Source organism: Hipposideros armiger, unplaced genomic scaffold, assembly GCF_001890085.2.
Source record: "Hipposideros armiger isolate ML-2016 unplaced genomic scaffold, ASM189008v1 scaffold_12, whole genome shotgun sequence".
Lineage (NCBI taxonomy): Eukaryota > Metazoa > Chordata > Mammalia > Chiroptera > Hipposideridae > Hipposideros > Hipposideros armiger.
The window spans coordinates 2,844,216-2,871,392 of record NW_017731362.1 but is presented as its reverse complement, the minus strand read 5'-3'; the positions used below and the strand labels follow the sequence as shown (position 1 = coordinate 2,871,392).

General features: G+C 33.7%; 1 protein-coding gene across 2 annotated transcripts in view; it reads right to left on the bottom strand.

Moving 5' to 3' along the window:
- Window positions 1-27,177, bottom strand: part of USP8 (ubiquitin specific peptidase 8) — a 51,387-nt gene that overhangs the window by 10,145 nt on the left and 14,065 nt on the right. For both annotated transcript variants that reach the window (XM_019664789.1, XM_019664798.1), the window contains 10 exons: window positions 25,740-25,884; window positions 21,926-22,011; window positions 20,496-20,658; window positions 15,272-15,314; window positions 13,374-13,518; window positions 9,659-9,821; window positions 6,966-7,110; window positions 6,439-6,659; window positions 2,953-3,534; window positions 1,047-1,124 (listed from right to left, as the gene is read on the bottom strand). In XM_019664789.1, coding sequence (XP_019520334.1) covers window positions 1,047-1,124; window positions 2,953-3,534; window positions 6,439-6,659; window positions 6,966-7,110; window positions 9,659-9,821; window positions 13,374-13,518; window positions 15,272-15,314; window positions 20,496-20,658; window positions 21,926-22,011; window positions 25,740-25,884 — 1,771 coding nt within the window. The remainder of the gene's footprint in view (window positions 1-1,046; window positions 1,125-2,952; window positions 3,535-6,438; window positions 6,660-6,965; window positions 7,111-9,658; window positions 9,822-13,373; window positions 13,519-15,271; window positions 15,315-20,495; window positions 20,659-21,925; window positions 22,012-25,739; window positions 25,885-27,177) is intronic.

Genomic DNA, 27,177 nt, shown 5'->3' with positions numbered 1-27,177 from the left:
TCTGCTGGCAAATCTATGGAAACAGAGTAGATGGTTGCCTAGGGTTTGAGGGTGGCAGCAGGAAGTGACTACAATTGGGCACAGAGATCTATTTGGTGTGACAGAAATGTTCTAAAATTGGATTGAGTAAATAGCTGCACAACTCTGAACTGAAATCACTGAACTGTATACTAAATGGGTGAATTTTATGGTATGCATATTATACTTAAATGAATAAAGCTCTTAAATAAAAACAAAGGCAAAGATGTCTTATAAAAGGCCTAAATATTTTTAAAATTGTGGTGAAGTACACATAACATAAAATTTACCATCTTTGCCATTTTTAAGTGTACAGGTAAATGGCACAAGTGCATTCATATTGTTGTGCAAACCAATCTCCAGAACTCATTGTCTTACAAAAATGAAACTCTGTATCCATTTAAACAAGTCCCCACTGCCCCCATCCCCAGACCTCTGCAAATCACCTCTCTAGCTCTTATCTCCATAAATTTGATTACTCTAGTTACCCTATATATGAAATCATACAGTATTTGTCGCTTAGTGACTAGCTTATTTTCACTTAACATAATGTCCTCAAGATTTATCCATGTTGCAGCATGTATCAGAATTTCCTTCCTTTTTAGGGCAAATATTATTCCATTGTTTGTACATACCACATTTGATTATACATTCATCTGTTGATGTACAAAAAGATGGGTTGTTTCCATCTTTTAATTTGTGACCAATACTGCTATGAAAATGGATGTATAAATATCTGAGGCCTTGCTTTCAATTATTTTGGGTACATATCCAGAAGTAGAATTGCTGGAACATTTGTAATGCCTAAATATTTTTTAATTTCACAAAATGAATAGAATATACTGTTGTGCTTTAAATTGGAAGACAAACAGCAGATACTCTGGTAAAAAAAACAAACAAGAAACAGCTACCCCAGAGAGCTTGAGAGAGTAGGCCTTGTGATGGAGACTGACCACCTGCCACCTGATGATGGGAGCCCCACGGTCATAATCCACGTTTGTGTCCCACCCAATGAACTAACTACTTACTTTATTTCTTTCCGTGTCTTCGGTATTCTCTCTAAAAGTTCCAGTCTTCAGAATTCCACTTTCTGGTTGTCCTTTAATCTTAACAGGTGTAAAATTATTAAAATTTCAGGAATGAAAGAAAACTTTAATTTCCCTCCAATATAAACCTACCTATCATTAGCCTAATACAAACAAATCATCAGACTGAAAATGTAAAGGAGAAAAAACATGAAGCCTCTGAAAAGTACATGCAATTTTATTGTCAAAATAGATCTTTTAAATGAAAAGTGGTAAAGCCCATGTGGGATTTCCTAACACTAAAAATAAAGAACTAAGAAACTGTGATGAATCAGCACGGGTTAAACTAGATGTAAACCACAGTGGGTTGTGAAGCACTGATTCATAATACACGGACAGCCAAGTACAAGATGCTGGTCCTTAGTGTATACTCACCATGGCCTCCTGAACACTATCCTTTTATTTAAATCTCATATGATTTTGTTACCTTGAAAAGTGGTCATGCTCCTAAAATATTAATGTATTAAAGAGAATGAAGAGATTATAGAATTTTACACAGAGCAATATTCAAAAGGGCAAAGTTCTGTTTTTACATCCTCTAGGAACCTATCAGTTTCTTTAAAAATTTCATTTTAATTTTATAGTTTATTTAAAAAATAACTATAGTAAAGAAAAAGTTTTAAAAATTTGGAATAATTTTAATGAAATTTATTCCAGAATAAACTGCATATTTTTCCCACTTTTAAAATGAATGCAATCTTAACTTTTTTCCAATGTGTTATAAGTGAAACATCAAAAACTATGTGTATCACAATCTCAGGTTGTTTAGATCTGTAGGGATATTTGGCACCTATACTGAATGACCCCAGAAATATGAATGTTTATGAATGCCTGCCTTTAAGTATATTAAGACGGAAAGTAAGTGGCTTTGGAATCTCACTACATATGTGATATTAGGCAAATTACTTAACCTCTAAGTTTCAATTTCATTTGTAAATTGAATTATTTGTGGGGTTATCGTTAGGAGGAACGAGTGAGGTACTGTAGGAAAAACACTGGCATACAGTAGCTACTCAATGAATAATATTTAAATTGTAAGTGTTCCTAAGTTTTGATTCTCCCATGATTAACTTTCAGTACATAGGCTTCATTTCCCTAACTTTGGGTGTTTAGAAAGGTTTCTGTATGCCAGCTATAGTTTTGATGGTTAAGGTTACCAGGTAAGTGTTCCCTGGATATGTGAGGCATTAATAGGAATTGCTGCTTGAGAAGCATAGAAATTGACAATCTGAAATTATGGTGTTTCACCGTCCATCAAGTCATTTTCATACTACCAAAAATGTATTTTCATTTACATGTACGTAAAAAGGGCTATAACCATTCCTGCTATTATAAAAACTTATTTAGTGTTCAAAAGGGGAAAACATTGTTAATTGCATAATAAAGAAAAAAAAGAAAAGCATGCATGGTATTATTTGGTTAAAACAGAATGACAAACAAAGGTCCCCAAAAGTTATGGGAATCAATTTTGGGGGATAGCCCAGGGCAGAGAAAGGCAACATTAATGGGGTTCTTGTCAATATTATTGATTACATGAAGCAACAAACAAAACAACAGACCTGACCAAAACAAAATCATTATACACAAAGACAAATGTTAGGCCATCTAGATATCACTGATTTGGGACATATTCTAAACAGATACAGCCTCTATCATATAAATATTTGGCACCTAATGCCTCTATACTGAAAGGAATAGTGTATGTTATTCTAGTCTTTTGATGATCATATATCAACCATAAAAAAATGACTTAAAATGTCTGACCTGTTTATGGAATGCTACTGTGTTCTCTTTTTCTGTATGTTCTATTTCACTTAGTGGGCAATTTGTACTGTCTGTTGCTGCTTACCTTGCCTGAACTCGAGTCTCCCGCCACAGAGGCATGGGGCCGGTCTCCTGCTGACCTTTTCTGCACGTCAGGGGTTGCACACGTTTCCCCCCTGTCTTCCACAGACTTCTTGGCATCGGTCGTTTCATGATCACTTCTACTTTGTCTTTTTACTCCTGTTACTTCTCTGCCCCTCTTTACTGAGGTTTCTTTATCTTCTTTCTTGGCCTGTTCACTTTCTCTCTTTTCCATTTCTTCTGCCTTTGGTTGCTTCCCTGGGATTTCATTTTCTTCAGCTTCTTGTTTCTTTCTGGCTTTTTGTTCTTTATCTTCCCTCCTTAGTTTCTCTTTCTGTTCCTCTTGCTGTCTTTCTCGAAGTTCTCTTTCTTGTTTGTTTTTCTCCATTAGAAGAGCAGTTTCTGCATGAATACGAGCTTTTTCTTCATCTGTTAACATGGTGGTTGGAGGGGGAAATGCTGGCTTTGTGGAACGATCAGGAACAACTTTTCCATTCCGAAGAGACTGTTGTTCATGATCTGTACTTTCAGATTTTATTCTATGATCTTCAGGCAATTTGACTGTTGGTTTTTTAGTACGATCAATCTATATCAACAAAAGCAGAACAAAACATACTTTTGTCAAAATCCAGGAACATAACCTCAGTTCTTGAAATCAAGTTGTGATAAAAGAGCCACCACTTTGTAGAGACAATATCTGCCAGACATCGATTTGTAAATTACTCAATGCCAAAATTTCTCATAAGGCACTGGCACTTACTGCTTCTTGATTCCACACTGTCAGTATACACAGATGTGTTCTGTATATGGAGGAGTTCATTCTAAAGCATAAAACCTGGCCCCGGGAATACCTAGACTTAAGTTCCATTTCCATATATTCAATTGCCTACTCCATGTGAGTGTCTCACATACACCACAAACCTAATATGGCCAAAATTAAATTCATGATTTCCCCTACCCCTTTTCTCATGGATGTAACCACTATCCAAACGGTGGCTCAAACCAGAAAACTGAGTTTCCTACGTGCTCTCCCTGCCCTTCTGCAGTCTGATGATTTTCCTCCTGTATCTGTCCTTCCAGCTCCATTTGCACCAAGTCCATGCCAACATTCTCTCTACACAGCTTCCAACCAGTCACCCCATCTCTTCTCTTGCCTTCCTTCTAATCTATTTCTCCATATTGTAGCCAGAGTAATCATTTTAAAACATAAATCTGACCATGTTCCTCACCTACTTAAAAACCTATTTTAAATAGCCACTCAGATTACATCTAAAATCCTTACCGTGCCCTGTGTGGTCTCACCTCTGCCTATCTCTCCAATCTTACCTCAAACCATTTTATATACCAGCTATACTTTCCTTTTTTTTTTTAATTTCCCCAAAATGCCATGCTCCTTATCAACTCAGGCTGTTCATCTAGATAATGCCCACCACAACATTAGATCTTGGTGTGAATATTTCCCTTAGAAAAGACTTTGCTGATCCCTAAAACTAGCCAAGCCCCCTGATATATAGTCTCCTAATAGTATACTTTCCTTAATGGTGCTTATTGGGATTCTGATTAAACAACTTTAATTATTTAAAATCTTTCTTCTCTCTTAAAATAAGTCCCAGGAGGGTACAGGCTGTGCCTGACACATAGTAAATAAACATGTTGCTGAGGGAATGAATAAAATATTCTATAACAACTTTCATAAGAGATAGGATGCTAATTACAAGTTGAGGTGTAAACTATCTAAATTCCTGATTTAATGAGTTAAAAGTTAAACTTCAATTTAACAGCATACTAACCCTACAAAATTGTTAGAAATGACCCTAACTTAATTTCTTGAGAATACAGTTTACTAAAACAAAAATGAGAACTTATAAGAATATCTGTCATTAACCACCTGCATAGCATTCTTATAAAATGAATTGCATGTTTTCCTACTAGAAAACAATACGATAGGAAGAAGTTAGTGAAGGAGAAATCATTCCTTGGTTCTTCACTTATTTTAGCCCCTTCACTTAAAAAACAAACAAACAAACAAACAAAACTATTGCCCCCTCTTGTTTTCTACATTTGAGAATAAAGTAGGAAGAAGCACTATGCAAATGAGGTTAACTATAAAAGGTTGGATAGGAACCAAAATAAATGTTTACATCCCCCTTTGTTAATTCAATCCATTTTTCCTTAATCTTAAAAGCATACAGCTAAGATCATTTTATTTTCAGGTTTGAATTCTTTAGTGGTTTCCCTGGGCTTATAGGATAAAATTCCAATTTGATCCAAATCTGTCTTGTCCATCTTTCCAATCTTATCTACTCTCAGTAGCCTTTCTCCAACAGAGAGCTATGTCCACGCATGTCAAAACTCTCGGGTCCTTTTAGTCACAATTTTCTACTGTCGTTTCCATCCTCAAATCCACTATACTCTCAAAGCCCAGATAAAAACTCCATAAACACCTCCCTGAACCCTTAGTCAGAATTTCTCTCCTTGTTCTGTGTTCCAGTGGCTATTAGAGCAATTATGATAGTCTGCCTTATGCTATGGATGATTTTGTACAAGTTTCTCCTTCTAAACATCAGACAGACTTCATGGCTTAATCATATTTGTAAATCTTCATGTTGTGTTTCATATAGAAAATCCTCAAAATATCTTTGACAAACTGCACATATTTCAAAGTCATAAAGGGATTAGGGTTCAAATAACATACTGATTACACTGAAAGAAAGTATAATAACAAACTTTAAAAAAAAAATTCTTAAATTTACATTTTAGGAAAAGTTGTTTAATCAAATACTACTTAGTCTTAAGATATAATCTGAAATATTGAAAGCAGAAGACTTAAAACATGAATGAACCACCTCATTTTACAACAAAAAAAGGACTAAAGTTTCTATTCATAGCCTGCCCCACAAATCAAATGTTATCCATTTCAATGTGAAATACTGTTTTAAATATATCTGAGGAAAAAAAATTTTAAAGTGAATGCTGAAAAAAACCTTACTGGAAAATGCATAGGGGAGAATTAAGTCAACCTTCCCTTACATAATAATTATTGTTAAAACATGCCTGTTATTTATGTGTCAAATTCTAAGGAAATGGAACTAAAGTATTGTTTCAAAACCAAAACACTGACATATCATCTGTAAACCAAACTATTTGAGAAAATACTATGGGTTAAATAACAATGCAAACAAATAAAAAAAACAACTTGAAAGTGTTCAAGTTCACTATTGTAATGCAATCTTTTATTGGTACTGCCTGTAGTAAATGGACTGCCAGCTGGGTTGAAAATCCTTCACATTATCTATTTTAATATTGTGGCAACAGAACTGATTATAATGAAAATTTTTCTATACCAAAAAAGGTACCAAAATATAAATTTTTCTCACTGATGTTTTTTTTTCTGAAATATTAGTTATATATATAAACTTCATTTCTATATTAGTTATTTAATGTAATATTTAAAAAAAGAGACAAAGTTAAAAGAAAATCAAGAACATACCTGTGGAAAATTCTTTACAATAGGCACTGGCTGAATTATGGGTGAAACATCAGCTCTATTAGAAGCAGCAATTGGTTCAACTGGAATTGATATATTCAGTGGTCCCATTCTCTCATCTTGGTCGTTTAATTCTATATTTTCATCTACTTCTATAGGAGGATGTGGCCTCTGTGCAGGTTTAGAAGGAACTAATTCTTCCAGTGAGGGATACGTAAAATCCACTAAAATTCCCAAAAGAATAATGATAAATTGAAAGAACAGCAAATCCAATAAACAATACTGACATACCTCATGCATGTTATATGTGATAGTTAAATGTAAACTAAATGAGGCAGCAACGACAACAGTCTTAAAAAATTAAACATTGACTTCCAGATTATGGACATCTTGTATTTTGTATGCCTGGAAACAAACTGCTATCTAATGGGACAAATGCACACACAACCAAGAACATTACCTTAAGAACATAAATATTTTAAAGTTTATTTTACTGAAGTAATTGTAAACAAAAATTTTCACATACATACATGAGATAGACACCTCTTCATTCTTGCCTCGTGAGGGTGGAGTGACTTTAGCATTTGTTGTGTACTGGGGAAAACAAAGGAGCCAGTTTTCATAGCCTCCTTCTAAAACCAAAGGCTCATTGCGCAGGACAGTTTTACTTTCCCACTATAAAATAAGGAAATAGTGTTTTTAATATGGCAGCAGTCTCTTGACAGCTTAAAACACAACAAACCTGAATTTTAAAACTATTCTCTTGAAGATTCATCTTTTAATGATTAAAAAAAACAATGAGGGCCGAATTAAAAATTCAACATTAAATGAAACAAATGGCTAGATCAGGTTTTTAAAACCATACAAGGGGCCGGCCGAGTGGCTCAGTTGGTTAAGAGTTTGCTTAAGAGCACAAGCTCTGAGCAACAGGGTCTCTGGTTCGATTCTCACATGGGCCAGTGAGCTTCGCCTGAGCTGAGCTGCCAACAGGTGGCAGGATGGCTCAGCTAGTGAGAGCACGTGCTCCTAATGACAAGATTGCCTGTTCAATGGTGGTCTATGCCCACCTGTGGCTGGGACTGAACTTGGCACCTTGAGCTGAGCTGCCGCCTGGATGGCTTAGTGGCTAGAGCGTGCGCTCTTAACAGCAAGGTTGCCGGTTCAACTCCCGCATGAAAAAACAAAAACAAAAAAAAGCACAACCACACGAGTAATCCATGATCTTAGAAGAAAAATAAAAAAACAGTTAATATACAATAGAAATCATCCATAACCTCAAAACTCAAGAGATACCACTTTAACACTTCAGAGTTTATTCTTCATTTTCTACTAGAAATACTTTTTAAACTTCATTTTTACAAAACAATGAAACTTTTATGATGCTGCTTTTCTATTACATGAACATCTTTTATTAATAAAGAGCTATATATCATTTGTAAAGACCACATAATATTCTATTTCATACACACACACACACACACACACACACACACACACACACAATCATTTGAACTTACTGTTATTTTTTCCCCATTTAATTATAAACTGCTGAGATAAACACTGTAGACCCTCCCTTATACATGCACACACTCAATCAACTCCATTAGGGAGAATCTCCAGAAGTGGAGTTGCTGCAAGACACATGAACATTTTAAGGGTCTTAATATATGTTGCTAATCTTTGAAATAATCTTAAAAATATATATTTGTTATTTCTGTAAGATAGTTTCTTAGGAGTAAAACTGTCGGTTTAAAAATCTGGCAGATGCTGCCAATTGCCGTTCAAAAAGACACCACCACTTACCAACAGTGTATGAGAATGCCCATTATAAACTTTGTAATTCTTACTAAACTGGTGGAAAAAAATGGTATATCTTACTTAGCATTTATTAGTGAAGCTGAACATCTTTTAGTATGTTTATTAGCCAATTATATTCTGTGATTTAACTAATCTATAGAGTTTGCTATTTTCTTAGTAAACAGTGAATGTAGTCTGAATATTTAGGAAAGTAAATCTTTGTCATATATATTATATTACAAATATCTGTCCTGATTGATTTTTACTTTATTTATAATGTTTTTAACACAAATATATTGATATTCCTTACTGGTGTCTTAATTTAGGATCAAGATAATAAAACTACCAATATTTTTTTCCTAGTTCATTGTTTCAATCGACGTATTTTTATCTGTGACCCATTTGGAATCGAGTATGGTCTAAGAAATAAGGCAGGGATCCCCTTTTTTTTACTTACTGGCTAGCCTGCCATCCCTAAATCATGCATTTCAATCCATCTTTTCCTCACTTATTTGTTATGTTATCTTTGTCATACACTAAACTTTCATATATCTTAGTTTGAACTTTATGAAATTGCCACTTTTGTAGGTCAAAACTAGTTGAATATTAGCAGTTTCACATATTGACCTATACTTGGGTGTATTTCTAGATTCCGTCTTTTAAAACATTTATTGTTTTAAAATTGCTCTCCTGGAGGGCAAATTTCCATCAATTGACCCTCCTACCAGCAGTCAGAGTTTTATTCTTAACACATGTTCACCAGCATTCAGTGCTATCACTATTTAATCATTTAACAAATTAAACTGAATATTATTTTTTATCTTTGCTAATTTGATCAGTAAAAATGGCATTCATTGTTTCAATATGCATTTCTCAAATTACTCGTAAAGTTGACCATTTTCTATGTTTCTGTCACTTGCATTTCCTCTTCTGTTTATATCTATCTTATTTTACTTATTTTACCATTTTATCTTACGTAATTTTCTTATTTATTTGTAAAAGCTCTTCGGATTTTAGGTATTCTAAATCACTGCCATATTTGTTGCAAATATCTTTCTGTTTGTCTTCTGCCTTCTAATCTTTTGGTAGTGTTTCACACCTAAGTTTTTATTTTATGAAGTCAAATCTATCGCTTTTTTTCCTTAGTAACTTCTTCCTTTGCCTTTTTGTTTCATAATTTAATTCTTAAAACAAAAAATAACACTTTTATCAATTTATATTTCTGAAAGTTCTAATATCCTACATTATATAGATAAGTTTACTGTTATTTGGTAATTCAAAACTAGTCTTTTAAATCTAAATTTTAAAAAAATCTACAACCAAAGCATAATGGGTCTTCTTGTCCTTAAGATAAACTAGTCAACATACCTTTCTACAACCAGAGGAAGCTTGCAATTTCAGTAAGCTAACAAGGGAACTTGCTAACCTTGAAAAGTGCATCTTTCAGACTCCGTAGAGTTGTTCCAATTTGTAAATCTTTTGAAGAGCTAAACCAGTCAAGAAGTACCACATAATCCACATTCTCCCTCTTCTTCCATGTGTCTTTAGAGTCATCTGGGAGGTTTGTTTCAATCCTACTAGCAGTGATTCTGAAATGTATTAACATTTGTATTAGGGCAAAAGTAAATGAGACGTCCTAATATACTAACATTAGACACTGAGTTTTGTTCTACAAGTCTGTATCACACAATAGCAAGCTTTAAGATAGATTCCTTTCTAAGGTGAGGCCGTATGTTAAGATATTAAATACCCTACAATGTTTAACAACTTCACCACTGTATAAATTTGGAATATATTTTAGTATTTAATGAAGACTAAAAGAAGTAGATTCAATTCTGACCCTTTACAAAAACAGGGGCAAAAACTGAAAAGGGAGGAAGTCATCTGAGCACCTATCTCAGACAAATATAAACAACTGTAAGATCACCTGGATAACATTCTATTTCTGTTCTCTTACACCTATGCAGATAATTGTTAACCAAATAGCCAAATGTTTCTTGAACAAACACAGCATTTACTATGTGCCAGGTACTATGCTAAATGCTTTATTGTCATTGAACCTCACTGAATCCTCACAATACTATAAGGCAGGCATTGTTATCCCCATTTAATAGATGGGGAAACTGAGGCACAAAGAGATTAAGTAACTTGTCCAAGGTTATAGCTGCTAAGTGAATCCAGGATTCACACTCAGGCAATCTGGCTCATGGACACGCTCTTAGCTGCTATGCTGTGTTGCCTCTTATATCATAAACTATGAATTATATCAACTCTACATTAAAGCATGCTATTTACTTCCCCTTTTGCTCACAGAAAAGCTCAAGTTCTTACCTAATATCCTTACAATGGGCTTGCCACAAAGTCCTTCCCCCAGATCCTAGTACCGCAAATGTTCTCATAGCTGTGTACTTGCCCCCTTACTCCACTCTACTAGTCAACAACAGACATACATTTTAAGATTTATTGTCTGTCTCACCTACCCTACCTTCCTATTAATAAAATATAAGCTCCATAAAGCAAAGACTTTTGTCTGATTAATGGTTTAGCCTCAGCATTTAGAGCCATAGTAATCCAGCCCATAATAAATGCTCAGTAAATATCTGCTGAGTAATTGAATGAATAATACAGATTTGCTTCTCCTGGTAAGCAATTCCTTGTTATTCCTAACAAAGCACCTAGGCAAGCTGGGCAGGACTGGTAAAATTTTTATTCATAAGTAAAACTAAATGGTTTAGATTATTTAAAAAAACAAAATCCTGTTCCTATATAATAATGTTGGTTACTGCATCTATTAGGATATAAAGAAAAAATAATATAAAATATTGTCACATAGTAATTCTCACCTCATATATTGAGATCAAAGGGAGGCCTGGTCACAAAGAATGAGAAAAATTGAAAGCGATGTTCTTAAGGGCTATTTCTGCTCTAAGGGTATATTTGCCCAAATACTCTGTCTTAAAAGTCAAGATTAGTATTCTGTGGAAAACAATAGTATCAAGCAGGATTTCCCAAACTTCACTCTTTCATGTATCATCTTCACACACTGCTGCATCTTTGCCTAACCTTGTGAATTATTTAATATTTTAAATTATGAGTTAATTTAATTAATTGAAAGTGATCCTTTACTTAAAACATTTATTTAACAGGAAAGCGTGTATCCCTATATACATGGAAAAACAGCATCACATCCAATAAATAAAGGATAATCCTAAAAATAAAACAGATCAATAAACTATGCTACATTCACACAACAGATCCCTGTATAGCAATAAGAGTAAATAAACTACAACTGCACACAATAATATAGATAAGTCACAAACATAAAGTTGAATACAAAAAGCCAGACATAGAAGACTACAGATTGTATGCTTCCATTTATATAAACTACAAAAACGAATCTATTCTGTTAGAAGCTGGTTGTTCCCTGGGGAGAGTGGGGATATGGGCAGTAACAGACAGGTGGCATGTGAGGCTTCTGGAAGGATGATAATGTTCCAGATGTTTCTTGGTCCAGATGCTAGCTAAATGGGTACATTCAGTTACTGAAAATTTACTGGGCTAAATACTTAGCATAGGGATGCTTTTGTATGTATACTACACTGTGCTAAAATTTAAAAATAGACAATGAAAAAATGTAGTAATCACCATCAGCTAGCTATAGACACTGTTGCCTACAGAAAGCTCTGAGGCCTTCTCTCTGGTAAAAAAGGGAGATTAGCAAATATTAAAAAGGATGCTAGCACCAAACTGAGGCCTCTTTTAACTAATTCAGAAAGACTGAAACAGAAATTAATTGGGAATACTTTTCTTGGCATGCAATTCATTGTTTTTTAACCAGCAACCTAAACAGTAATCTCCTATTTTGGGAAACAATGAAACTCAATAAAAACTATCAGCTTTCTGTTAGTACAGATTAGGCCATCTAAAGATTAATTATAACTTTCTTTGTCTTTTCAAATCATGGAAATAAATGTACTACAGCTACTTGATTAGACTAAGCACTCTAATCTCATATTTAAATAGCATACTTACTGGCCTAGTGGTTCAGGATAAAGGAATGATAGGGGAATGGCAGAGGCCATCTTGTTTTGTCAAAAAATAAATCATCAAGCTGAACTATTCAATTTTAAAAATCAGATAAACAAAGAAACAAACGACATATTTATAAAGCACTCTATTCTTCAGGTCAAACATTTATCAAGCATCTGGAATGCGCCCCAAACTGTGAATTTATTACCTAATTTAAAAAAACATATCTTTTTAATGTTATGTTAGTTCTAGAATGGACCATAGAGTTTAACTAATCCAATCCCATAAACTGAGACCCAGAGAAGTTATATAATTTACATATTAAAATAATGAAAATAGCCCTAGATTTGGAGTTTCAGACCTGTCACTGTTGTGATGGTTTCTAATGTATCCATGGAAATATCTGTAAATTATTTTATAGGTTAAAGGCCTTCTTATCGAAAAAAGAGAAAAAAATTTTTTAGTAAGTCCTTACTGTGCTAAGTGTGTGTTTGTATAAAATTTCTCATTTAAACTTCCCAAAACCTGAGATAGGTACTTTTACTACCCCAATTTTATAAATGGAAACATGGGCTTAAGCGAGGTTAGGTCACTACCTAGAAATAAAACAGCTAATAAGAGACAGAGTTATTATATATTCTGACTATAGTGCTTATTCTCTTTCTTAATCATTTAGCTATGCTGCTTCTCCTTCAAAAGTGTTTGTGTACTCTTCTTCTCACAGATAATACTATGGGAAAATTCAAAATAGAAAAACAACTCAATTAGTTCACTATTTTAGTCACTTTGGTGTATATGCTTCAGAAGTTCATAAATAAAAACTAGTATGAGAAATTAGTCAACAAACACCTGAGGAGAGAGGGTACACAAAGGCAGCTTCATTTCTTTTCTAGTAAGACTCCAAATGCCATAGACAGGAGAAAACAGCCAGATAGGAATGTCCTTTACACTGCCCTTCAGAAAGAAAGGATAAGGTATGCCATTCAACAGCAAAAAATGTAAAGGTCAACAGGAAAAAGAAATATTATTTTGTCACACGTAGATTGGATGCTAAGTAGTAATATTTACTACTGTCCACCGTTTACCATTTATCTAAATACACAATGACTCACCCTGGACTGATGGCTTCTTCAGGAACACTGAGAGAATTTAAAATATGGGAATTCTGATAATCCTGACTTCTTCGAGCATCCATTATAATCAAGCTGATTTTTTCATCACTCATCATTGTGTACAGTTCCTTTGCTGTGACTGATCCTTGAAATAGGGAGACAATATAAGTGACAAGAAACACACAGTTCTGTGTGCTATCATATCACTAAACACAGGACAAGCATAGCTTTTTCTAGAAGAGTGAAGTGTACTGGGTGCCGTATACTTGCTATCCCATCATACTATTTATTACCTTTTAAACTAACATTAAATATAATGTGTTTTTGGCATTTATCAAGAAACTAGTTCAATGCTCTGTTTATAAAGACTTAAATACCAAAACTTGCTGTTGAGGTTACATCTGGTGTTGGCGCTGTTCTGATATAAAAGAAATGAATGTGTATTTCATGAAAATACTCTATTTAAAAATTAAGCCACTTAAAATATGTCAACCAGAAGAAATACATATGGCTCAAAATTCTTGAAAGGTTCTAAATTCTTCTTAAAGAGTCTCTGATGGGGTCTTATGGGGGCTATTTTAGATTTTCAAGTATCCTCAGAGTAACAAGCCAAAAGCTTGTTATTTGTGTTGCATGTCAGGGGTTGGCATACTATGGCCACCTGTTTTTATTGGAACATGGCTACACTAATGTGTTTACATATTATCCATGGCTGCTTTCATGCTGTAATAGCAGAACCACAGGGCCACCAAGCTTAAAATATTTTACTACTATACCCTTTAATATATAGCCAAAATAAATATTCCCTATGTTGCAATTTTCCTTTTCCAGCTTTTACCACCTGAAGTAAAAGATCAAAAAGCACTACAAGGGAGCTTAATTATGTAAAAAACTATTTCTGTGTGACCTGTGAGAAGAACATAGTCATAGTATCTCCTAAGCTAAAATTTCCAGTGCTAATAATAATCCTACTTCCGTTTCTAACCATCAAGATCATTTTGACAACAAAACAGTCTAAACAGGTTGAGAACAAATCACTGAGAAAGGTAATATCCAAGTAGAATGAGATACAAAGGAACATATGGATACAAACAAGTCTTAGAATTGATAACAGCTTTCAGGCAAGTACCTTACCAAGTTTTTAAAATTGTATGGCAATATTTTAAATAAATAATTTATTTTAGTGTTACATACAATTAATACATTTAAGTTAAAACTTTTCTGAGAGGAAAACTTAGGCAATTGCGTAAGTCTTATTCTTTAGGTCACACATTTGTGACTAGAGCATCACCACCACCTGTGGATAACATCAAAATGACTGGTTTAGATTTTTTTTTAAGGGAGTAAAGAAGTTTTTAATAATTAAGTCTTCAACCTAGAGTCATAAGTAGTAATTGTTAATACTTATATTAAGTTTACTACATGTTCTATGAGTTTCACATGTATTAACTCATTTAATCCTCACAATAGCCCTATGAAATGGGTACTATTATTATCATCACTTAACAAATGGACAAATTAAGTTAAAGAGGTTAAGTAACATGCTCAAGATCACACAGAAATTCAGAGAAGTAGCCAATGTTCAAAGTCTGGCAGTCTCACTTCTAAGAGTCCATGCTCTTAACCACTATGCTAAACTATATCTTGTAAAACAAAACAAAACAAATACAAACTGTGGTTTTGATGCTTTCCATTGCATATTGTCATAAATATTCCCTATAACATCAATTCAGAATAAATTTTCAATATATTTGTACAGGCTAGGAAAAATGATAAAACTTATATACAGATTAGACATAATATTACGAATCTCACTCTGTCAAGTCTGAAGCTTATTCTGATTAAAAAAAGATCTGAGTAATAATCTAAAAGAACTCTCTCTTTCTGTACACACTTACCTTTCTCTGTGGTCTCATTTTTTTCATTCTTTTCACCATTTATCTATTTCAGAGAAAAAATAGTTTCAAATTTAATAGAAACAAAAAGTTCACCTTTAATACTTCATTGAAACTGAAAACCTAGGAAATAAAGGGTGCAGAGTACTGGCATTTTATAAAAATACAGTGAACAGTAATGGCATTACCAGGTTACTCTGGCAGTAGTTAACAGCTAAAATATCTAGCAGCGTATCAGAATCATATGACATTTCCTCAAAATTTTCTCCAGTTAATGGCCAAATATAATTTAAAAGCACAGACTGTTACAGAAATTTTTTACTTAATTTAATGAGAGAGTACTTCTTATACTGAACTAAAAATTGGGCTATTCCCTGGCACAAAATATTCAAAGTGATGAAAGGGGAAAAAACCTACAACCATCAAGGTTATCATTCAGAATTGAAGGAGATAGTTTCCCATACAAGCAAAAGCTAAAGGAGTTCAACACCACTAAATCAGCACTACAAGAAATGTTAAAGGGACTTCTTTAAGTGGGGGGGGGGGAACGACCAAAAGTAAAAATAAGAAAATATCAGAAAGAACAACATTTTGTTGATAAAGGCAAACATTTAGTAAAAGTAGTGGATCAACCAATTATACAGCTAGAATGAAGGTTAAAAAACAAAGTAGTAAGATCACGTGTAACTACAATAATATTTTAAGGGATACATGCACACACACACACACCAACTCAGTACAAACACACACACTCTGTACACACATAAAAGGTGTAAAATATGTCAAAAACATAAACACGGGAGGGATTAGTAAAAAATGTGGGGCTTTCTAAATAGTATATGATTTCACTCATATGAGGTACCCAGAGGAGTCAAATGCATAGAGACAGAAAATAGAATGGTGGCTGCCAGGAGCTGGGGAGAGGGGGATTGAGGAGTTATTATTTAATAGATACAATTTTTGTTTTGCAAGATGAAAGAGTTCTGGAGATGGATAGTGGTGATGGTTGCACAACAGTGTGAATGTACTTAATGCCACTGAACTGTGTACTTAAAAAATAGTTCAGATGCTAAATTCTGTCATGTGTATTTTAACACACACACACACAAAATATATATATAGATCCTGTATCTCCCAGTCTCTGTGGGAGGGTAGGAGTCTAACTTCCATAAGTGACAATTACTTAACACAGATGACCTCTCACATTGACCAATCTCCCTCCTAAGATACTCAAATACTTTTCCATTTCAGCTAACCAGCATTTAAAAATACTCCTACAAAATGGTTAAGCATTATTGAGCACAATCTCTCTCCCATATTGCATAGTCTTGAATAAAGTCTTCCTTAAAATTAAAAAAAAGGGGGCTTTAGAATGTGATTGTAAGTTACCATCAACTTAAAATAGACCACAATAAACATCGTTTATTATATATCAATCTCATGGTAACTACAAACCAAAAGCCTATAATACATACAAAAAATAAAGAGAAAGGAACCAAAACAAACCATTAAAGAAAGTAATCAATGTGCTAGAGAAAAAAGGAACTATGAAAAACAACCAGAAAACAATTAATAAAATGGCAATAACTACCTAGCCATCAATAATTGCTTTAAATATAAATGGACTAAATGGTCCAATCAAAAAACAAAAGGTGGCTAAATGGATAAATAACACCCAAGCAAGTAATGCCTACAAAAGACTTAACTTCAAATAGAAAGAGACATACACAGACTGAAAGTGAAGGGATAGAAAAAGACATTTCAGGCTAATGAAAACTGGAGTAACAAAACTTGTATCTTGCAAAGCAGACTTTGAAACAAAGTAACAAGAGAAAAAGAAGGGCATTACATAGTAATAAAGGGACCAATCCAACAAGAGGACATAACACTTGTAAACATTTCACACACAACATAGGACCATCTAATTACATAAAGCAATTATTAATAGACATAAAGGGGGGGATATAGTAAGTAATACAGTAAAAGTAATAGTAGGTGGACTTTAATACTCCACTTACATCAATAAATAGTACAGACAGAAATTAACAAGGAAACAGTGGCCTTACGTAACCCATTAGATCAGATGGACGTAATAGTAATTTTCAGAATAGTCCACCCCAAAAGAGCAGAATACACATTCTTTTCAAGGGCACATGGAACATTTTCCAGGACAGACCACATGTTTGGCCACAAAACAAGTCTCAATAAAATTAAGATTGAAATCATATCAAGCATCTTCCCTGATCACAACAGTATGAAACAGAAATCAGCTACAACAAGAAAACTGGAGAAAACAAAAAACATGGAGGCTTAATAACATGCTACTAAATAATCATGGGTTAGCAAATAAAAAAATTACTTAGACAAATGAAAATGGAAACACAATCCAAAAATCTATGGGACATGGCCAAAGCAGTTCTGAGAGGGAAATTCATAGTGATACAGGCCTACCTCAAGAAACAAGATAAATTTCAAATAAACAGACTAATCTTACATCTAAAAGAACTAGAAAAAGAAGAATAAACAAAGCCCAAAGTGAGTAGAAGGAAGAATGGCAAAGTGGAAATAAACAAGAGACTGAAGAAAAATAAAACATATCAATGAAACTAAGAGCTGGTTCTTTGAAAAGATGAGCAAAATTGATAAAACTTTAGCCAGACTCATCAACAAAAAAAGAGAGGCCCAAAGAAATAAAATTGAAAATGAAAGATGAGAGGCAACAACTGACACCACAGAAATAGAAAGGATTATAAGAGGATACTATAAGCAATTGTAAGTGAACAAATTGGACAACCTAGGTCCTAGAATAAATGGATGAATTCCCAGAAACACAATCTTTCAAGACTGACTTAGAAAGACACAGAAAGTCTGAACAGACTGATTACTAGCAATGAAACTGAAGCACTAATAAAAAATCTCCCCTAAAACAGAAGCACAGGACCAATGACTTCATCGGTGAGTTCTACCAAATATTTAACGAAGAATTAATACCTATTCTTCTCAAACTATTCCAAAAAAAATCAAAAGGAAGTAATGTTTCCAAACATACCCACAAGGCCAGCTTTATGCTGATACCAAAATAAGACAACAAAAAATAGAAACTTAAAGGCCAATATCCCTGATGAATATAGATGCAAATATTAACAAAATACTAGCAAACCAAATTCAACAATACATTAAAAAGTGTCCAGGGCCGGCCAAGTGGCTCAGCTGGTTAAAAGCTTGCTCAAGAGTATGAGCTCTGAGCAACAGCGCTTCGATGCCTGGCCTGAGCTGAGTTGCCGCTGAGCTGCCAGGATGGCTCAGCTAAAAAAAAAAAAAAAAGTGTCCCTACCGTTAATCAAGTGGGATTTATACCAGGGAGGCAAGGATGGCAATATCCACAAAACAATTAATGTGATACATCACATCAACAAGTCTAAGGATAAAAATCATATGATCATCTCAACAGATGCAAAAAAAATCTGACAAAATTCAATATCCACTTATAAAAAACAAAAACAAAAAGAACCCAACAAAGTGGGAATAGAAGCAACTTATCTCAAAATGATAATGTAGATGTGACAAGCCCCGAGCTAACATCATAGCAATGGTGAAAAGCTGAAAGCTTTTCCTCTAAGACCAGCAACAAGACAAGGATGATCACTCTCACCACTGTTATTCAATATAGTATTGGAAGTCCTAGTCACAGTAATCAGAAAACAAAAAGATATAAAAGGCATCCAAGTTGGAAAGGAAGAAGTAAAACCATCACTATTTGAAGATGACACAGAAAACCCTAAAGAATCCACCAGAAAAATAACAGAATTAAGAATTCAGTAAAGTTGCAGAATATAAAATTAATTTACAGAAACTGTTGTGTTTCTATATATTAATAACAATCAGAAGGAGAAATTAAGAAAACAATCCCATTTACAACTGCATCAAAAAGAATAAAATACCTAGGAATAAGTTTAAACCAAGGAGGTGAAAGACCTGTATTTTGAAAACTATAAGATATTGAAGAAAGAAACTGAGGACACAAATAAATGAAAGCACATACCATGCTCACAGATTAGAAGAATTAATAGCATTAAAATGACCACACTATCCAAAGCAATCTACAGATCAATGCAATCCCTATCAAAATACCAATGGCATTTTTGACAGGAATAGAATAATGCTCATATTTATATGAAATCATAAAAGACCACAAATAGTCAAAGCAATCTTGGGAAAGAAGAACAAAGTTGGAGATAGCAAGTACCCAGATTTCAAACTATACTATAACGCTATAATAATCAAAACAGTATGGTACAGGCACAAAAACAGACACAGAGATCAATGGAATACACTGGAGAGCCCAGAAATAAACCCCCACATATATGGTCAATTAATCTACCATAAATGAGGCAGGAATATACAATGAAGATATAATAGTCTCTTTAACAAGTCGTGGTAGGAAAACTGGACCACTCTTTTAACACCACATACAAAAATAAACTCAAGATGGATAAAAAGAGATTGAAAAAGTCCCTTAGACATAGTTGTTGAACTCTTATTTTTTTTTATCAGCCATTTGACTTACAAGTGAACATCTCTCTAAGGCAGTATTATTTCTTATATGAATTTGTAAAAATCAAAAGACCAGATTTCTTCACTTCTTTTTACATATTGCCTAGCCCAGGGGTCGGCAAACTGTGGCTCGCGAGACACATGCAGCTCTTTGGGTACATACATGTGGCTCTGAAGTAAAATTGAAAATGAAAATAAAACTATCATAGTTTCATTTATAAAAATTTTTAAAGGATATTGTTCATATAATGGTGATTTCATTTATTTTATGGCTCTTGAATAATTTTTAAATTGTTGTAGAGAGATTGAATTGGCTCTTCCAGGAGTCAGCAAACTTTTGAGACAGAACAGACTCAAAGAGCCGTATGTGGCTCGCGAGCTGCAGTTTGCCGACCCTGGCCTAGCCCAATGTCACAGCAATTCAACAACTACTTCTTAATGAAATCTGTGATGATCCACATACAAATGTGTATCATTGTAGCTGAAAGCTACACAATGCTTATGAAATACTAAAGCAGAAATCTTTCCGTGAATTTCCACAGTGCAGAAGAAGAAATTATATTTTAGAAAGAATAGTTTCTGAGGAGGTGAAGAGTTTTGACATCTCTACTCTTCTTAAGCAAATCATCTGAGAAGAAGAGTCTTTTTATCTCACAGAATAAAGTTGAAATACCTTCTGGGTTTTGTCTTTGGAATCCAATACATTTTCCAAAGAACTTCCAGCTGATGTGCCACCGTCCTCTCGTCCGGCCTCCTGTCTTTTCTGTCTCTGCAGCTGCTCTTCCTCCTGCCTGTCCTTTTCTGCAAGTTTTTTCCGAACTTCAGCTTCTTCATATCTAGTTGAAAAAAGAAGCCGTCTTTTATTGCCAGGATCAGGGAACGCAAAGGCGTTCTGGTTACATAACATCAGTACCCTACCTTGGACCCTCCCTCCAACTGAAATTTGACGCTGCCATCATTCACTACAAGCCACAACTTGTACATTCGCCCTCTGTAGATTTATTTCAAATTGCCCACAAATCTTGAAAAGAAACTATATGCTCTCAAGTTGAAGTTGTTTAATGTTCTTATTGCTCTCTCTTTCCCACTAATTTTAACTTTTTAAATGATTCAAATCTGCTGTAATTTCCTTTTAAAAGGATTTACAATCCTAAAATCCTAAAATTAACTATAAAGCCTCAAAAAAAAAAATAAATAAAAGGCTCATTCACTTATAAAGTGGTTTAAAATATTAAAAACTACACACAACCAATCAGTGAAGGACCTAAAGCCCAAAAGATAGAAAAGATAAAGAACATGATTATTGTTAGTGTTAGTGTGATTAGGGAAAAACGAGGCAAATCCAAAGAGAAAACGGTTAACCCAACGATTAGAAGAAATTCTATTCTATTTAATTGATTAACTGGCTAAAAGAGAAAGAGAATAGTGATTCTAAATGGTATCATCCACCTTAACATATTCCAGACCCAAGATTAGTAATTTCTGGAAAGGATGAAGGGAATACATTAGTTAAAAAAGATAATTTGTAAGTAGACTATGATGTATATAATTACCATCGTTAATTGGAAAGGTACTGAACTAAAAAAAGTTCCCTTTCTATTTTGTTATTTAAGGAATGACTAAAAATGGAAACATACTATTTTAAATTTTGAATTAGTTTTTTAAGCCTGGTAAACCTGTCATGGCAAATATTACAATTAGACTTAAAAAAATATATATAACTTCTGAAACCAGGCAGATCAAAACTAACAGTAAATAGCTCATTACCACAAGACCAGTGTCCAGTAACACATTACAACATGCACATATGAGGAACTGTATTTTTCTAAAGAATCCTGTCAGAAAAAATTGGACCTTGGCTCTAACCTAATACACCATACCTTAATAATCTATCACTCTAAACATTTTATAAACTCAACAACACATGAATGTAACAAAACACAGCAACAGATTTTAATTTTTGTGTCCCAGTTAACACAGGACTTATTTCTAAGAATTGAGATTTATATACATGGATGGCTATAAATAGACAAATTCTAAATTTTATTTTTATCTTCTAAATTTACATTTTTTGAAAACATTTTATAATAATAATGTCTGTACCTGAGTTTAAGGCTTTCAGAGAGTCTTTCAGCTTCTTCAATAGCCTTTTTGATGTTCGTAGGTCCAAGCATTGAATGAACATAGTCCTAAAATTACAGGAAAACCATCTATGCTGTTAGTACTGTCCACTGAACACAGCTCTAATACTAAAAACATTAAAATCATGGGACTTATGTAAAGGAAAGTTTAGATAAAAACATTATTATGATTGAATGATGTATTTTTCAAAAAATTTTTAACCTACATAAACATATAACTTATTCTCCAAATGTTTCAAAAGTATCTCGTCACGCCATTAGTACGGTAAAAAAAAATTCCAGTAGGTAATAATTTTACTTATTGGTAAGGCACCTTTTAGTGCGTGTACATACTACTCTTATTGTTTATAAATAAGTGCCAAAAAGTAAAGCTTTCAAAAGCATAATGTATTTTGGTATTGTAAATAGGTTACCAAGTTTTTTTTTTTTTCCTGTGTATCAATCTACAGCATGGAATTTGTTTTCTTTTGTTTTAAACTGAGATGTTTTTGCTTCCACCTGTATTTTACAATAGCTACCCGCTTTCCACTGGAGTCTAAACACTTTAGACATAAAACAAGTTTTAGATTTGAGGAAACCTTAAATAACTAAAAATCAAATGATAGAAAATAAACCATCGATAATATAATCTACCTTAAAAAACACACAAAATGTTTGGCACATAATTTACTAATAAGCATAAAGAAAGGTTTGTTTTTTTTTTTAAATCACTTCTCTAAGAGGTCGCTCATTAAATCCTGCAATCAGAGATATTTTCAAATCAAGACTGGTCAGACATGACAGTAGTGCAGTGAGGCTCAGCTAAGTAATTATTGGATCTACTCGTAATTTGCCACAACTTGTCAGTCTGACTTTGCAAATAGAACCCACTAGCACGGTTCATCACAAATGATATAGTAATCAAAATTAAAAGAATGAAAGGCCAAAAGGTCAGAAATATCCACCTCTGGCTCATGGAAAGGGAGTCACCAAGAGCTTTGGGTGGAATAAATCTGTTGGTAACAGCTATCATATGTCTATCTATGTAGCCTAAAAGTAGGTCCTGTTTTGGTTAAGTGTACTGTTCTAGGTTAAAGACTAAATAAATAAAAAGGACCATTTACTATGAATTTCAATAAAAGCATACAATTTGTTCAATATTGTGTCAAGTGAAAATTACAGTGGAAACTATAATTATTTCAGTTAGCACAATGTCCTGATTACTGATATAGTACTTTTAAAATAGTAAACAATGTAATCATTACTGTAAGATTTCTCTGATAAAAACAAAATTCAAATTAAAACCAAAAAATGCTATGTCTTGTTTTATTACTTTTTTTGACATAAACTATTAAGAAGCTAGCCTATAAGCTCAGCTTAACTCTGTTTAAATGCTGAAAAATGGTTTGAGTTTGGCTATGCCTGTTACAAACTCCCAGCAGACACTCCCTTAATATTAGCGAGGTTTCTTGTGAAAAACGCTCTCTCTCTGTGCTCTGAAGGGAGCTCAGTTAAAGTATAAATATTTTCACATTTTCAATAGTATTCACAATCGGCAGAATTAAAAAACATTCAATTCTTATACAGCCAAAAATGTTTGCTTCTTAGGTTTAACAAGTAGAACTTTCTTATTCCTGAACATAAAAATTCAAACAACTCTCATGATTTCCCAAACAAAAAGGTTTACCAGTAATATTTAGGATTAATTATCAAGAATGCCATGGAGATTTAAAAATATGATTCTAATTTTACCTACAATTCACCTGTACTGATATTTTCAATATATTTGCCTTCTTCCCTTTTCAATAGCCCTGAAAAAAATTGTTCATAAATTGATTTTTTTCAGTGAGTAAGCAATAAATGTAATGTATCTTCTACTAGTGAGCTTGCTAAATTAACAAATTTCATCTAAATCTTAAATATTCCCTAGTGTAAAATAAGACTGAAAGATTAAGTTTCTGAAGACGACTGGTGACATTACATTCTGGTTTAATCCCTACCTGATTTAAAAGGTAAAAACCAAAAAATACTGAGTTAGTAAATTTAACACTTCACATACTTGAAGTACACTGGAGAGGTCTGGTTTAATAAAAGTAAAACAAAAACAGTTCTAAAACAGAAGTAAAAATCTGGACAGATCCAATGAAAATAGTCCTTTCACTAAAAACCAGGAACTGCACAACTGTATGTAGCGTATGAAGTAACAGGGAGCTTCCTAACCTGAAGCTCTGTCACCTTCAACTAGATACTCCCTTTGGAAATGCAATGGATACTCTGTCAGAGCAGAAAAATCCCTTATTGATTAAATTTACTCCCAATATTCTCAGGTTAAAAAAAAAAAGGTAGCCACAAAAACCCTCCCAATCTTGTCATAGAGAAAAAGTAACAAGTAACTACTAACTTTGAAAAATAAAGAAAAAAATTAAAAAGTACATTAAAAATTGGCCCTACAATAGGCAAAAGAGCAAACACTAAAACTACCAAACTTATCCAAATTTGCAAATTTTCAAACATATTTACTATAGCAAACACTTTCCCATTTCTTTTTAAGCAATTTCACTTTAATAGATACTGTGAAAAACGTCAAAGAGCATGCAAAAACCTGTTTGAATTTGGGCAGGCCTCTGTCTCTATCTGTAGATAAAGATGCCCAAGAATGTTCCAAGGACAGGACCAATCTAGCCATTTGTGGACAGGGTGAACCTCCAAATGCAAGGAGCCACCCTTCCAAAGCTAGATCTAAAACCCCATTACTACTATTAGCATAACCTTGTTGATTAGAAGAAATACCAGCAATGATTTCTCACCACTAAGTAAAACTGAAGTTATATCCCTTCACCAACAACCAAAAGAAATTATATCTCCACAGTCTTACTACTGTGGAGAAAATAAGGTTATTTCAAAGAATAAGAGAACTTTTTAAACTTCTGTAAGCCCATTTCAGAGGCAAGGCAATTCTACCACCAGTGAACAAAATAAAAAAATCTCAATATTAATTCAAGAACGGCTACTCTACCAGGTATAAATTTATAGACAGTATTTTGCTACTATTTATTGTCTGGTAGCAGGATTGTTTCTAAGTAAAGGTGGACCGACCAACCAAAATTCTTCCCATTTCTTTAACTTAGTCTCTGTGTTCTTTGGCCTGTTTCTGGTACAACTGAAATGCAACAATTTTCTCTAGCAACATTTATCCTAGTCATCAGTTCTCTTTTTTCATTTACACTTCCCCTGCCCTCCCTATCCATGGCTTCAGAAAGTGAAGAAAGGCATCTGCTCAAAGGATTAAAAGCAAAAAAAATAAATAAATATAATAATAACTATAAAAATGGAAGCAATCAGCATTAATTTTGCAAACTGAGATCTTTAATGTGGCTACAGTGTCAGTGATAAAAAGCTGTCACAAAAAAACAAGTGATAAACCTTGAATCCAGAGGAAGTACAGTCATATTTTTCTTATTTAATGTATGAGTAAACTGAATCCTTCCATTTGACCTGGCAATGATTCATCAGAACAGAAAACTGATTATGAGTCTGTATGTTGCTATAAACTTGTACTAGTCTAATGCATATTAAGTGTGTATACAGTGTGTGTGTATCCACATATGTACACATATATTTGCAAGTAATAAAACTAAATCTTCAGTTAGCCTTTTCTATCTGCATAAGAGTTTGAACTTGATGCTATGCGAAATAATGTTATCTAAATTTCAGTATTAGTTAAAACTTTTAGAGGAAACCAGTAACTCCGCTGTGCAAAAATACTTAGCAAATAAAAATGCAGAAATAAAAGGTACCTGCTGTTGCTTGAAATCAGGCCTTTTTTTGATAAGATTATAAACAGTCACGTATTTCATGTATAGTACATAGGCCCTTTCCTCATCACGATCTAATCTGCTTTCTTCTGCTGTCTTGAAGATCTTCAGGGCACTCTGTACATAACTTAAAATTAGAGAAAAAATGATTAAAATACTTGACATCTGGGGGAAAAACATCATGTCTAAAGTCTACAGAGAATCTTGATAAAATAAATTTCATAATATAGGTTGCGCTATTTCAGAATCGATACAAAGTTAGATATAAGCTTGGCTGCAACCTGAAACTGAAAATTTCCCTTATGCTACAAGTAAACACTTCGGTTTCATAATAGTTGTTTATATAACACAAACTGTTCAAAGTGCAGAACAGTTTTAAAAGATTTTCTGTAACAGATAATTCTGAGGCAAGAGGTCCTTGGGCAGCCACATAATAGTGCCACTGTATAATTAAAGAACATACCATTTGTATTGAAGTAGGAGAGCTAAAACTTGTATTATCAATAATTTAATGTTAAAACAAACACTTTCAATTCTCCTCACTCCTTTCTAACCATTATGTAAAATTCTCCCAACCTAAAAATCCAAGAAACTAGGGAAGGGAAAGGGGACATGAGTTCAATTCTTTTACTTGGGTAAGGTTTTCCACGAAATGGCCGAACTGCACTCTGATTCACTGGTCCTGGAAGAAAAAGACTTAAATGCCCAAAATAGGTCATCTTAAAATTTCACTTCAGTAAAATAATTTGAAGGTTCTGTGGCATTCATTCTAAGGATATTTTCCTGATTTGACAGTTTTTAAAAAGCAAATTAATAAAATAGGCATTTCTGACAGGAGAATTCATTCACTTAGGACTAAAGTTTAGGCAACAAAGTTATAATGCCAGTGCTCACATACAATATGCTTTATCAATAACTTATTTACACAAAGCAGTCCATCTTGTTTTATTTTTTCAAACTGTGACCCAAGACTGAGACATGGATTAATGATGAAGTTGCTCAGGCCAAGAAACTATACAAGGAACAAGGCCAAAGTGGTATTTAGGACCAAAGATGGTCCTATAAAAAGGACCATTTCAGTCAGTATGTATGCCCTACCCCACGTGGCATCACAGTCCTAGGACAGCGGTGAATCAAACCAAAGCTAGTAAGGAGATTCTCTAGAAAAGTTTAGGAGTGGATGCAACAGTCCTTGGGTTTTCCTCCCATTTCTTCCACTCTGATGCACGTACATCTCATGCCTATTATGTAGCAGATCAAGCTGAGATGGCTACGGTGCCACTGTGAGTCCAGGGAACCAGCCAAATATCCTAAATGGACTGTAACAGTCTCTAGCAAGAATATGAGTGTGTGGTGGTACATTAGGAAATCCTTCGGACATATCACTTCTGATGGGATCAGGTAGTCCTAGAGAAAACCA